Below are 15,495 nucleotides of genomic sequence, written 5' to 3' on the forward strand. Positions count from 1 at the left end.
TGAGTGACCCAGAAAGGACAAACAGGGCTTCCATCACTAAACACAGTGCTCTGGCAAATAGCATCTTACTTTCTTCTTTATTTTTAAATAAAGCAAACAATCAGAAATGTGGAAATGCTGTTCCTGAACTGCTTCAATATAAACGTCAAAGAAATCAAGGAAGAAAAGGGGTTTTCACCACTGATACCCAACAAAAACTCAACTTTGGGTCAACTTTATTCTCAAATTATTCTCAAATTCTCTTCCGTCAGCTGCTCATTTCAGAAAGAGAATCACTGCTCTGAGTTTTAAGATCTTCATAAAAATGATTCAGCCTTTTTTTTTTTTTGTAACTTGGGCATACATTCGGTATTAGTTTTTCCTTCACCGGCATGTTGAAGGCATGCTGAAAGAACCAAGTAAACCATTAAGGAAAGCCTGGTCCAGCACTCTAACTTTATTGAAGAAATTAAAGTCCAAAGATTTAAAATTTTCAAATCACAGAGCCTAAAGGCAGAATTAAATTTATCTTCACACACGTACTTCAAACTCTCTCTACCATGTAAATGATGCCCAAATTTATCCTTCAGCCCTGAATTTTTTGCTAAGTAGCAGTATAACATTTCTAAGAACTAATTATTTTAAGGTGAGCTCCAAATCATAAAATATAACTTTTAAAGAACTGCCAAAACAGGCATCTCTTCACCTAACCAACTTTTCTTGATGACCTCTCTGTTAAGGATGGTTCTATTGTCCTAGAACAATGTCCAGTACTGAAAGAATACAGTTTACTACCAGCTGTCTTCTCACTTCCATTATAACGTTTTTTGTGTTTTTTTTGCGGTACGCGGGCATCTCACTGTTGTGGCCTCTCCCGTTGCGGAGCACAGGCTCCGGACGCGCAGGCTCAGCGGCCATGGCTCACGGGCCCAGCCGCTCCCTGGCATGTGGGATCTTCCCAGACCAGGGCACGAACCCGCGTCCCCTGCATCAGCAGGCGGACTCTCAACCACTGCGCCACCAGGGAAGTCCCATCATAACGGTTTTTTAATCTTATATCTCCTACAACTTCCCCTCAACACGTAACATTACTTAGCTTGGCAGGGAGCACATTCATTAAGAGTCCAGGGATATCATGACAAAGGTGTCTTCCATTACCTTCTTTCAATCTATCCTCAAAGAAGACTATTACGTTACTGCTAGAAGTTCTTCCCTGTGTCTGGAAAGCTCATTTCTCTTGATTTCTACTTGTTGAAATTCATCAATCCTCTATGAAATAGTTAAAAATTTATCCTAGGTATCTACAAAAACCTATATACTTAGTGGTGAATAACGTGGTGAAATACTAGTCTCTGATGTCAGGACCAAGACAAGGATATTTACTATCATCACTTTGATTCAATGTTGTACTGCAGATCCTAGTCAGTTTTTGTTTCTGGGAATAAAGCAGAAAACAGGTCAGACAAGAGCTCTGACCCCAAAGTGCAAACGAGATGACTTCAGAAAATGTTAAGTGTTACAGACACAACAAAAAGGGGTTAACAGGTTACAATGGGATAGGAGTAGGAGACAGGTAGGTCACTCACTGTCACAGACTGTCTCTGAAAGATGACAAGAGACCCAAGAACTGAATGGTGAGAAGCCAGCCAGCCATTGGAAGAACCAGAAGGAGGATATTTTAGGAAGAGGGAAGAGAAGTTAAAAAGCCCTGATGCATTAAAAAAAAAAAAAAAAAAGAGCTTGACTTCAAGAAACAGAAAGTCAACACAGCATGGTGGGCACGGAGGAGTGTGGCATGAGACCAGTTTGCAGAAAGTTGGGGAGGTGAGGTAAGACCAACTATGCAGTAGCTGACGAACAGCAAAGTTCACTGGGAATCATCCAGAGATGTAAAGAAAAGCCTAGAGGCAGGAACCTAAGAAACTAAGGCAGAAGATAATTTCACAAAGGAGCCATCAATTAAGCTAAGGATAATATAATAGTTCCCAGTCTGCCAACCCCAGTACGTGAAGGCCTTAGAGAAAAGAGCTCAAGTGCAATGGGCTGAGGAGTAAATTAAAGCTCAAAAAGTATAAAGGATGAGTACTTAAAAATGCAAGAAATATGACTGTGAAGGAAGAGGGGGAATACAGTGTAGCTTTAATAGGGAGTGATGGCTCTTTTTCTTTTTAAGAGAGGGAAGATTCGAGCAAGTTTACATGTAGAGAGGAAAGAGCTAATGGAAAGGAAAAAAATAAATACCAAAAGGGGATAAATGACAGAGCAAAGTTTTACAAGAGGTGAAAGAGGTGGACCTAGAGCCAGAGCCAAAGATAAGGAGGAGGTCGTTTTCCTGATGGGGAGAAGGTTTGGGGCTTAAACAGGGTACTGATAAAGGTTTGCAAGGAGAAGTAAGAGAGGAACTGTGTGGTTATTCTTAATCATAAAGCTGGGCAGTATACAGGAACAGGAGAATTTGGCTGTAGCAGCATTTGAGAGGCAACAGTCTGCACGTTAATTCCATTTTCTCCATAGTGTTTCAGCAGCCTGAGAGAGAACTGGAGAAGCAAACAACCAGTTATTCTCTGTCACCTATGATTCCTTATCTTTCCTTATATTATAAATAATATTTTTACATGGGACTTCCCTGGCGGTCCAGTGCTTAAGACTGTGCTCCCAATGCAGGGGGCACGGGTTCGATCCCTTGTGCAGGGGAACTAAGATTCAACATGCCACATGGCGCAGCCAGAAAAATAAAAGTAAATATAAATAAATAATATTTTTACAGTTTTTAAGGAATTTTGCCTTCCATTATAAAAAATACACAGCTCTGCCTACCACATCAATTAAAATTGAAAATTCTTTGATTATGCTTGATATCTTTCTTCCTCAGTGTCTTATACAAAGTAGGAACTTCACTATTTATTAGTACTGATTAAAACAATGGATACAGTCACAAAATATTTTAAATTTTGAAATACAATTCAAGAAAATCCTATACTTCACCACCAACTCTCATGTAAGTCAATGACATCATAAAGACTAAGTTTACTAGGTAAGTCTTGTGTAGAGCAACAATGCAACAGATTAGGATACACCCTTTAATTAGTCACTTGTTTAATAAAACACATCATTAGAAGTAATGTTGCCTTGTTTCATGACAGCCTTAAACATGGCATCTAAATCCCAATACTTCTTTTTTTTTTTTTTTTTTTTTTGCGGTACGCGGGCCTCTCACTGTTGCGGCCTCTCCCGTTGCGGAGCAACAGGCTCCGGACGCGCAGGCTCAGCGGCCATGGCTCACGGGCCCAGCCTTTCCGCAGCATGTGGGATGTTCCCGGACCGGGACACGAACCCGTGTCCCCTGAATCGTCAGGCGGACTCTCATCCACTGCGCCACCAGGGAAGCACTCCCAATACTTCTTTTAAGTGAAAATACAGATGAACACTTTGCTAATTGCTTTTAACTCAGAAACTCCAGATGCTTGCATTCTACTTAAAGCAAAAGCTATTTACCTCCAAAGTGTAACGGTTACTTTACATTATGGTTATTTCCAATAAACTTCACACATTGTCAGAAACCTTCCCTAATTTCTCATTCTTTTGAATTACATGCATTGTGAGATAGACAGGGAATCTCATCAACCAATTACCGCCTCCTAATCCAGTCTGTTTACATTCCATTCTGCACACAGTCCCCTACACAAAACTAAACAACTGGTTTAGGGATGAGCATCATTGACAGCACCTTGTGGACCATCGAGCATCAACCTTGCCCAATGTGGGTTAGAAGCCACACCTGAATGTCAGCTCTCTCTGATCGCTGAGCACCTCCAAAAGGTGACAGAGACATTGTTTTGCTGGTGGGAATAGTGGGGACAGATCCTGCCCGTCCAAACCCAACAAATTAACAGAAATACTAAACGCGGATAAAGTGCAAACGAAAATGCCACGTTCTTTCCTTTAAGGAAAATGCTTGTCCATTGGAAGGGGAGGGGAACAAGTGAGAAAAAGGGAATACATGCCCCCACCCCTAACATATCTTCTGATCCATGCAGGAAATACGTGGAAACATCTCTTCTAAGAGGCTTCTACAAAAATGGATGTCCTGGGGTCAGGGAGAAGCAATGATCCACTAACTAAAACCACCTCTTGGTCACCCGTGTCCAAGTAGAGGAAGGTGCTTGCAGTGGGAGGGAGGTTTCAGCGGGGGTCTTCACTCCCAAGTGACACAAAGGTCACTGTGGGAAGACTGTTCAGCAGACGGAAGGCAAGGGTGTCAGTAGCCCAGAAAGTCTAGGGCTTGGGCGCAGGGCAGGGGCAGAAAATGGGAGAGCAGGGAGTAAAGGGATGGGCGCTTGGCTCCCGCCACAGCTGTTCGGAGCACGATCAGGGCGGTAAGACGAGCCTCCTCCGTCCCGCCCCCCAGAGCTCCCTTTACCCTCCCCCCGCCCTCGAAGACATAAACACACGCACACTCACTCACGGACGCACACCTGCCCCGCGACCCGCAGGTGGCACTCTCGCGGTCAAGGGCGACGCGAGGCGCGGAGGGCAATGCGCGGAGTCCGGGGCGCAGGTGGCCCCCGCTACGGCGCAGGTGGTCCCCGCTGCTCCGCAGGCTCACCTGAGAGGTGCCAGTGACCAGGCACCCCCCAGGACCTCTCCGCGGTCTCCCGGCCCCCCTCGCCCCCTGGTACTCACCCAGATGATGAGGCTGTCGCACAGTGGCAGCTCGGACTGCGGAAGCGGCTGCGTCTCTTCCATGGCCGGGACTGCCGTCAACTACACCGCTGACACCAAAACCTCCCTCCTCCCCGCGCTCCGCCAGGCGCCGGTGTCGAGGACCTGCTCGCCCGTCAGGAAAGCTCGGTAGCCAGGCCCAGCGACCGCGCCGCTCACGCGCGAAGCCTCGCGCTGCCGACGTCGCCGGCGTAACCCCCTCCTCGCCGCTGCCCCTGCCCCGCCCCGCAGTTCGCCCCCTCCCCCGTCTGGCCCGGGCCGCGCAGCTCAGCACCTGAGCCCCGCCCCCTCCCCTCCCTTCCCCTCCCCGCCGTCCTCCCACCCCTCCTTTCCACTCCGGCACTCCTTTCCACTCCGGCACACCTCTCCCCTCTGCACTGAGTGACCTGGGCGCGCACCAGTCACAAAGAAGATAGGTGCCGGAGGGGGACGGGTGGGGCGGGGAGGGGGCGGGAAGAGCGGGAATAGGTTGAGCAGGAGGGATTGCTGATTGGACACGCCCTCTTGGGCTTCGACCAATCAACGTGAGACAAGACTGTGCCTCCTAGAGAGCGAGCGAGACGGTGGGAAGGGGTTTATGACCTGGCAGGTGCAGCTAGGGTGGGGGGCAGCGAGTGCGCGTGCGCGTGCGCGGTTGGGGGTTGCTGAGGCGCAGCCCCAAGGGCAGAAGCGGCCACGGGGGCCTAAGGGTACGCAGGGCCGGCTCGGGCATCTTCCGGCCTCCTTCCTCGCCGGTAGGACAAGCTCCTGGCTACAGCTATGGAGACCCACACTGCTTCCACAACGTCTGAAGAAATAGATCCTACCCGTGAATAAAAACCACTCCAGATAGGGAGAGTTGATTTTCTTCTAGGCTCTCATTAGAAAACGATATTTTAATTTGCAGATAAGGCAAAGAAATGTGTTTCCTATGGGGGAAAAATACTATAAAGCTGCTTAAATCAAATAAGCTCTCACGAGATTACAAACCATGGGCAATTTTATTTTAAATAGGGCAAAAGGTAGGAAAATGAAAAATGAAATGATCTTTTAGTTTTCAAAAAACATGGAAGATATCAATGTACAATGCTTCCTATTTTTCTTTAACGGTTGAAAACTTGTCTTTTCTGAGAATGTTCATGGAGGAGGGGGAGGTGTAAAATTGGAAACTCTCCAAGGTACTGATGTATAGCTTAGGCTATTGAAATGGGCTGGCATATTGTTAGTCTTGCTGTTGATTTACATCACTTCAACTCATTCATAAACTCATCAATTCATGCTCTGTGTAAAAATGCAGCTGGATCCTTTATATTACTGCATCTTTATACTTAGACACTGAAAGTTTAAAACCGATGGATGACTGCAATTAAAAGCCCGCCAATATAAATCAGTCTCATTCTAAAAATACAGTACATGCATTTGCTATTGAGTCCCTTAACATTATTCCAGAACTTTCTTACCCTGTGTGAAGTATTTTATACTTCGGGACACTAGCAACATTAGTAATATGACTTAATGAAAAGTAAAAGATCTAAGAATTGAAGACCTTGTCTGAGTCTTGACTTTACTTCTCACTGGCAATGATGACAGCTTTCTCCTCTGGAACCCAACCACCGCATTCCTGAAATAATGCTAATGACGCTAACCTGCCCTGCATACCTCACAGAGGCAAAAATAACCGATGTGGAAGATTTTTATGAATTAAAAACTCCTTTGCAAATATGAGTTACTGCAACCACATATGCTTAGAAGTGTATGAGAACACTTACTACTAAGAGCCACAGGTGATTAAACTACTTGAAGTATTTAAGAAGAGTAAGTGAGGGGCAACCGAGTTATCCTTCTGGGCTTTATACAAGCAGAGAATAGGTCCTCAGGGAAGGATGCCCAGTTGTCCTCATGGTACTAGATCTAATGGGAAAATATGTGAAGGACATGATTGTGAATTCAGAGAAGAAGAAATACAAATATTTCAAACAAATATGAAAAGGTAGAAAAGTGCAAAACATGAATCATTGAAATAAAACAACACAAAACAATGTTGAAAAGAGTAAAGTACACTTGCATATACAACTGGAACAAGCATTTTAGAATATTTTTCTAAGTTTTTAATTATAAAATTAGCTTGCATTACATTATACCAGGAAAAAAAGGTATTAAAGAAATGCCTGATAGGCTGTTATTTTCCAACTTCTGGCATTCATTCCTAAAAGTCAGCATCCATATTTGGAGAATTGAATAAAACTAATTTTGAAGCACTAGCCATGGAATTATAAATTGGCACAATCTTTCTGAGAAGTTTTTGAGAATAGATATCAAGAATCTTTAAAATGTTCAAAGCCTTTAAGTCAATTTTACTTCCAGAATCTATTCTAAGAAAATAATCAGATGCCAACCAAGTTGTTGATTGCAGTGCTATTTATCAAAGCAAAAAAAGAAACAGCCATTAAATGTCTGAAAGAGGAATGATTAACTACATTATGATACATCCATACAATAAAATATATTGTAGATCTTAAAATAGTTTGAAAGAAGTTTAATTACTCAGGAAAATGCTTACAAAATAATATTAAAATTAAAAAGTGATGATACAAATCTGTACATACAGTATGGATTTCTCTCTCTGTATATATATAGACATATCTGTGGACACATGTGTGTGTATATATGTATGTATATATACACAGAGAGAGGAGAGACTAAAGGAAATAAACAAAAATGTGAATAGTAATAATGATAATATCTAGGTTTTGGAATAATTGGTAAGTTTTACCTTCTTTGTACTTTACAATAATTTAGAAAATTTCTGTAGTGATCTTATCATCTGTAAACTTGAATAATACTTGTATATTTCTGTACATGTGTATATTGCTTAGGGATTTTTTTGGTGGTAAGTGGGTGAAATCAAACCTGGTAACTATAAAGAAAACAATGTTATTGCAAGTGTAGAAAATCTCACAGATTCGGAGAAAAATTTGAAGAACTCTGCATGGGAAAGGGCAAGTCCCAGAGCAGCTCATCAGATCGAGGTAGCAAAAATTATAAGAAGTCTTTTCAGGAGAGCACCACCCAGATGAATATGATAAAATGGTTGTAAGTCTTTCTGAGTCACTCTGTTCAAGATTCAAGTTGCAGGAAGGGCATCTGATGGGTCTATCAGGGATATGTATCCAACCCTTTGCCAGAAGAAGACAAAGGACCTCGACTGGCTGCCCCACCAGGTCTGCAGACCCAAGTTGAAATCATGGGGTGGTTGCCCCATGTGGATGGAGTAGGGGAGCTGGATGCCTGCAGACAAAAACAAAAACAGCAATTTGCTCCACATTTTCTCTTATGGTTGCTGTGAAGACCAAATGCATATAAAATGCCTAACAGAATTCCTAGCTCATAATAGTTGCTCAATCTATTTTAACTATTATTTACACTGTGTGTATATCTTAAGGTGTGTGTGTGTGTTTGCACTCATTAAAAAAACTGAAAGAAGATATATTAAAATGTTTGTAGAGGTTATTCACTGTGATTATTTTTTTTCATTTTCCTATTTTACCAAAATGAACTAATATTACCTTTTTAAAATAAGCCAAAAAAAATTTAAGAGAAAGACGAGGTCAGGATGAGATTTTAAGCTCTGAATTGGACTCTAAGTGGATGGATACATGATAAAAGGAGAAAATCCCTGATTAAGTACCTTAAAAAGAATTGTAGTAGGCTCTCTTGTAAAGAGGAAATCTATGTCTTGCACACTCAAACCATGGAGTGAAAAAATGGAGAAGTCTAAGGTTTTCTCTGCTGATATGTAGATACCCTGGATGGCTGAGGGTGTTCACCAGCTAGAAGAAAACCCTGGCCTGGACAGGCATGGAACTAGACATTCAAAAAGAGCAGCCATTCTAGAAGAGTCACCATATCAGCAGCAGACAATCCAGTGGACCTTGCCAGCAAAGCATTCATTCCTGAAGCATTCCCCCACACAGAAGATCCAACATCCGATCAGCATCGAGATCCACAGTCAGTTAAATGCAACAAGAGACATATCTAGATTGTAACAGTTTTCAGAATCTGGGAGATATTTTGAAATAAGAATGCCCAGGCCCTGGGCAAGGGGATTTACAAACCCTAGGTAGGGAAGAGAGATGATGACAAAAATTGACATTTTAAAACAGCTTCTAGTTCTCAGACCTGTGATCACAGTCAGTGCAAGTGCCTAGCTCTGTTAAATACTGTACTGGGTTTAGGGAAGCAAGACCAATCCCAAACACTAACCATGGGTGAGTTTTAGGCTTTGCCAAAGAGACAATCTTGGACAGAATTGACTTGGGCACTCAGTAGATCTGAACTTTTAGGTGATGGGATTAGGACAAACTTCATCCCCACAGGTATTTTCAGCCATGGTGACTATTGAGAAAGAAACTGGAGAAAGGGGATAAAGGATGTGGACTACTTTCCACTGTGTATAAAAGGGAATAATTTCACTCCTGTTATGAAATTAATGTTCATTTGGAGACTGTGCATGACACTGAGAATTTTGCTTCTGGGGCTTTTATAGACTTAAGTGATTTTATATCACTTAATGATACTGCTTTTTAATGCATTTTAGTTCAGTATTTACAAGTGATGTTATTACTAACCTGTTGGGTTGCCCAAAAAGAGATTATTCTAGGGTTTCAATGAAGAAGTGCAAGTTCAAATTAAGGGTGAAGTCATCTCTGTCACTGATGAATGTACATCTACAATGCAAGGGATTTCAAATTTATACTATTAAGAAAAAATTGCAAGAAGTGACTCCGAGATGGAGATTAGCGTGCAAAAGGTTTATTAAGAAGTGCTCTTGGGAATAACAGCCATGGAAGGGAAGGAAAGGAAGCAGAAGTGCTCAGAGGGAGAAAGAAGGAAGGCTGTGATGCAGTCCTACTGAAAGTCCCAACCAATCCCTGGGGAGCTCTGAAGCTGGAATGACCCTTCTGAGATGTCTGAGTTTGGATGAAGGGGGCTTGATCCTTATGCCACCATGTTGACGAGTCCTTGGATGTGGACTATTGTGGAAAGGTGGCATGACAGCCTAGGCAATTCACAAAGGCTGATGGCTGTCTGCCAACAGCACTCCCAGATGTTGGGATCTGGGTATCACATCACAGTATCATCTGAACAGCAGTAATGTCCACAGTCATTTAGGTAGAGGTGGGGGTACCATCACTCAGAACGGTAAAGCATGGTTCAAAAAAGCATGGACAGGTAACCTTAACTGGGGCAATAGTATCATAACCACACAGTTAAAATGGTCACAGAGGAAGCATGTTGGTATTCCTGGTTCTTGCATTGAGAAGGCATCAAAATGGAAAGGGATCGTAGCCATGGTTATAATTTCACGTAGGGGCTTGGTGTCAAATCACCAAACAAACGCTGCCTTAGAGAATTTAAAACTGGAGTGCCTGGGGAAACAAAAGTTATGAAAGATAAATCACAACATAGGGTGATATTATCAATTGCATTTTACACTGATGGGAAGGAATGATTAGTTTGCCATTTATTGAGTGAAGATGAATATAACGATTTCATTTTATTAAGCATATTTAAACTCACCCCAAAGCTCTAAGTCAAATAAAATTGGACCAGATTATTTTATCTTGTCCTAAGGCACTCAGATGAGAAAAAAATGTAATAGCAAGGTATATTGTTCTTAAAAGCTATGTTTTCAAAAACATAAAAACAACAGGTAACAAAAATAAACATTTAGTAAAAGGTACTGATGATGTAACCAACCTAAAGTATCACTTAAACATATAAATCCTGTACTTTCTAGCTCAGCTTATTTAAGTGAATTACAAGACATGTCATCATTTTACACTCTGTTAGAAGAGATGATCCAGATGCCTCATTCTGTTGGTGACCTGTTTCTTCTATACAAAAATCCTTCTAATCCATGTAAGCAGATTTTTAAAATAAAATCTAAACACTGACACATAGTGGCTAATCACTTAATCCAAAGATGTTTGTCTCTAAAAAGCAAGCAAAATCTAACTTTACAGTATAACTACCCAAGGTACCTCCTATTGTTTTCAAGGGTATTGAAAATAAATATTTTAAAATAAGAAGTTCTTTAATTTACATTATATAAATGGAAAGTGAATAAAATCACATTCATGAGACAAGGTTCACAGAAATAATAATAAGAGCATGATTTCTAAGAATGACAGGGATCACTGTGTTAGAGATACTGCTTATATTTTATTATAGCTTGAGAAAACTATACTTGAAACCATCGTGGCTAAACATGGTATTCTGAAACCTCCACACATATATCAGTTGAAAATACAGGAAGTGATTTTTGCCTGAGGAAATGTATCTTCCTCACTCTCCATGTGTTAGATAATATAACTTATATAGAATTTAATACATCTTAAAATACCAAAATGCTAAAAGGAAGAAATGTATCAGATCATTTAAGGACAGAAGAAGGGGGGAGCTATCTAGCCATAAAAAGTTGGGCTGTAAAAACAAAGACAGAAATGCCAAGAAAGATGTGTGATGGGTTTGTTAATAGAAGCAGTTGTAGGAAATACCTAGAAGTCCAGTTATGGTTAATAAAATTTTTGAAATGATTTAACCAAATAAATAAATACTATGTTATGTGATTCGGAAATATTTTCCAGATATCCCCCAAACAAAACAAAACAAACATAAATTAAAAAACTGATCAGGGCTTAGCCTTATAGAGAAAAGAGAGAAGCTGCACATTTCATTAACGTATGGGACTTCACGCTGGAACAGTGTTTTGTATGAACATGATTGGTAACCATGAAGATATCCAGTCCTGAGGCTATAAAAACCTACAACAACAACAGCAACAATAATAACAGCTAAAATGTATGGAGTACTTATTAGGTGCTAAGCTCTATTCTAAGTTCTTCATCTTTGCTGATTCATTATCCTCAACAAACTGACAAGGTAGGTAACACTTTTAATCTTTATTTTATAGATGAAGAAACTGATCATATAATGAATAAATTGCATACTTCAGAAAATCTCTTTTCAAATGTAAAGAGGAGAATTCTCCTAGGGGAGATCAGAACCATTTTTTTAAGCTTTATTGAAGTATAATTGATATACAAACATTTACACACATTTAATATATGCATATTGATGAGTTTGGACATCTGTGTATACTCATGATGCCATCACCATAATCAAAGTTCTAAACTCAGCCATCACCTCCAAAAATTGTGTTCTTGTGTGTGTGTGTGTGTGTGTGTGTGTGTGTGTTTTGTGGTTAGAACTGATTTTTTAAAGGACAATCATTGCAAAATAAAATATAGCATGTACCGTTCTTCAGTCATTGTTTCTGTACTTTCCCTTGCTACAGAAATATTTCTTCAGGCAGTCAAGATTCTTTTTGTTTAACACTGTGAAGCAAGCGAAGCCATCATATCTAGATGAGTGAAATTAATTGTCGCTGTTAGAGAATCTGCTGACTGAAGCCTAGTGACTAAAATACATGACTGAGAGACCTTGAATGGATTAAGATCTTGACATTTTTTATCTGAAGATGAGCTGGACCTGTTATTTCGAATACAATTTTTCTTATAAACTTCACATGATTTTTCTGAGGAATAATTAAGTTGACCGTTTGGACTGAATAACTGGCCTACTCTTGGGGGTGTATTTTTTTTATGTTCAAATTGGTTTTTAGGCTATAGTTGCCACATTCTCTCTCTCTCTCCATATATATATTTCAATAGAACAAAATAAATTACCCTTAAATCTTCTAAGAATAAGGACATTCTCTTACATAACCACATATAATTATCACACTTGGGAAATTTAACATTGATACAATATTATTATTAAATATGCAATCCTTCTTTAAATTTACCTAATTGCCTCTAATTATTTTCCCTGCTCTGGAACCCAAAAATCAAGAAATCAAGGACCATGCGTTGTGTTTATTGCCAAGTTGCTTTAGTCTCCTCTAATCTAGGTCAGTTCCCCAGCCTGTGTGTGTGTGTGTATGTGTGTGTGTGTGTGTGTGTGATTTCATGACAGAAACAGTTTTGAATAGTCCAGTCCAGTAACATTTGTCAGGTTGTCTCTTCATGACCAGATTTGATTTTACCATTTTTAGCAGAGATTATATAGGAGCTCAGTGTGTTGCCTTGGCAGGAATATGACATTGGATTGTCTGATTATGGGAGATGTTAGATTTTATAATTTAGTCAGATAGTGTCCACCAGATTTCTCCATTGTAAAGATTTTTTCCATTGTAATTACTTAGTAATTTGAGACTGTGTGAATATATGGTTCCCCAAAAGTTTGTCACCCAATGTTTTTGCTTTTAGCTTCCATTGTTAATTATTGCCTGAATTAACTATTACCATGATGGTCACAAAATGGTGCTTTTCTACTTCCATTATTCTTTTTACATCTATTAGCTGACATTATTCTGTTAAAAGAAAAAAGACTTTTCCTCTTATCTCCATATCCACCTTTTACTTTTTAAAGTATAAATATGGACGCATAAACGTGTTTTTATTCAATATGATACAATAAATTCTTGCCACTATTTCTTTTTAATCATCAAACTGTCCCAAGTTCAGCTAATGGGAACCCCTTCAAGTTGGCTTCTGAGTCATTTCTGCATACTTCTACTGTTTTTTAAGCTCTTCCATACACAAGACATTCCAGGTTCCCCTTGTATTGTACTTTCCTGTCCCTATCTTGACATCAGTCATTTCTCAAAGAAGCCCTGGCTCCATTTTATGGGGAATGGTGTTTAGTAAGGCTGAATTTCTATGACCAAAGCAGGTTACATTTCCTAATTATAATTTCATTCCTTGGACATTAGATTTTAGTTCTGTGTTAAAATAATAACATCCCTGTAAAAACTAAAATACTGAACCTAGTAGCCATTTACACTTCAGGGTGAAAGTACTTAACAGCTCATATATTTTATAACGGGTTGGAAGCAGAGAGAATGAGGACTCTGGACAATGTGAAAGTGGGGGTGGGGGAAGTGGAGAAGTGAGATGGGTCCATGGATGGAAAGAAAGCTAACATCAATTTCTTCTATTCCGGGCACCATCACGTACACAATTTAAATTAATCCTTACAACAATCCTTATTTTTGCAAATGAGGAAGTAACTTCTTCAAAGTTGCGATATGTATGGCAGATAGCCCAGAACTAAAACCCTTTTTGTTTGGCCCCAAAAGCCTCATCTGTGCTTTCTACTATCCCACTGTGTTCCCCAAGCCAAGCAAGGAGGTTTGTGAGCCAGAAGGACAAGTACCAACCACTTCAAGTCTCAAGAATAGCAAACTATGGTCATGCTGCTTTCCCTGCTCCACTTGAAGTTGTTCATTGTGACTTGTATGCAGAGCTACCCTCACAAATATTGTCCTTCAGTTGAGAATAAGGTTCAAACATTTCTCTCTACTGCTCAGGAAGTCTGTGGGAAATAATTCTATTTCATTTGCTTTCAGTGTTGATTCAAAAAGAACAGATAGGCATCTCAAACTGAATGCTGTCTCAGTTGGATTATTCATTACAAGTACTGCCTGTTGCCAGAAGTTGGTGATAGTGGTGGGAAAGCTTGTTGTAGGCTTGTCAGAGATAACTGAGGCAAGTTGCCTGAAAAACAATGTCATGTACAAAGCCTGTGGTCAAGTTCCTGAACTCTCTTGGTTCTCAGTTTTCTCACTGTAAATGCAGATAATAATAGCTTGCGTACCTGAAGGAAGGAGGCAGGATATCTAGGACATCAACAACCACCTATTAAGTATCTTCTATAGACAGAACATTTCCTTTGACACTGGAAATGTGCAGAAGTATACGGCAGAGTGTCTACCCTTCCTCTGCTTGCCATCTAATTGGGGATGCTGAACTTGCATATAAAAAAAGGCAAATCAATTTTGTAACACACCATGTGAGTGTCAAAGACAAGAGAAACGATTAATTACCAAGGACATTATAAGCTTCCCAATTTAAAATAATAATAAAATACAACTTTCTCTTTTTTCTACCAATGTTTTAGAAATGAAAATAAGAAACAAGGAAAGAAGGGGCAAAGGAACAATGGAACAAATGAAGAGAGGGAGAAGGGGAAGGAAAAAACACAAGAGGAGCAATAATGGTAACTACATAGGTAAATAAAAAGTCAGTATTAATGTATTTTTACTTTGTAACTCCTTGTTTTCCCTATATGATTTAAAGAAAATGGCATAAAATAATAAGTCTATTTTGATGGGTACACAAAGTATAAAAAGTAATTTGTGACAATAACATTAAGGGAGGGATGGAATTGTACAGGAACAAACATTTTATACATAATTGAAGCTAAGCTGATACTAATTCAAACTAAATTGTTATGAATCAAAATGCTAATTTTAATCTCTAGGGCAACCACTAAGAAAATAACTTAAAACTGTGTGGAAAAAAATGAGAAAGGAATCCAAATGGAATACTAAAAAATACATATTGAACATGAAAGAAGGCAGTAATGGAGGAATTGAGGAACAAGAAAAGATATAAGACATATAGACAGCCTATACAAAATAGAAGTCCTTCCTTATCTGTAATTACATTACAGGTAAATGAAATTAAAACCTCAATCAAAAGGCCAAAAAATGGCAGAATGGATTAAAAAACACGATTCAACCATACTACATCTATAAGAGACTCACTTTAGATTCAAAGGTAAGCTAGGTTGAAAATTAGGAGATGTGAAAAAATATTCCATGCAGACACTAATCAAAACATGCTGGCGGCTTCCCTGGTGGCGCAGTGGTTGAGAATCTGCCTGCCAATGCAGGGGACGCGGGTT

At 39.9% G+C, this 15,495-nt stretch overlaps 2 protein-coding genes across 4 annotated transcripts in view; both read right to left on the reverse strand.

The window, feature by feature from the left end:
* HOOK1 (hook microtubule tethering protein 1) overlaps positions 1-4,981 on the reverse strand; it is a 67,558-nt gene extending 62,577 nt beyond the window's left edge. The window contains exon 1 of one of the 2 annotated variants that reach the window (XM_004273788.4): positions 4,663-4,981. In XM_004273788.4, coding sequence (XP_004273836.1) covers positions 4,663-4,725 — 63 coding nt within the window. In that variant the 5' untranslated portion in view covers positions 4,726-4,981. The remainder of the gene's footprint in view (positions 1-4,662) is intronic. The other variant, XM_033435384.2, reaches the window with a different exon arrangement.
* Positions 4,982-7,201: 2,220 nt separating this feature from the next.
* The window catches only part of FGGY (FGGY carbohydrate kinase domain containing), a 450,202-nt gene continuing 441,908 nt past the window's right edge, over positions 7,202-15,495 (reverse strand). Inside the window, exons 17-18 of one of the 2 annotated variants that reach the window (XR_004485339.2) lie at positions 9,309-9,407; positions 7,202-7,968 (exon numbers count right to left, since the gene is read on the reverse strand). Coding sequence is in view for 1 of the 2 variants with exons in the window: in XM_049697009.1 (XP_049552966.1) it covers positions 9,364-9,407 (44 nt within the window). In the remaining variant the exon portion in view is untranslated. Of the gene's footprint in view, positions 9,408-15,495 lie in introns of both variants that reach the window. The other variant, XM_049697009.1, reaches the window with a different exon arrangement.

Source organism: Orcinus orca, chromosome 1 (genome assembly GCF_937001465.1).
Source record: "Orcinus orca chromosome 1, mOrcOrc1.1, whole genome shotgun sequence".
Taxonomy (NCBI): Eukaryota; Metazoa; Chordata; class Mammalia; order Artiodactyla; family Delphinidae; genus Orcinus; species Orcinus orca.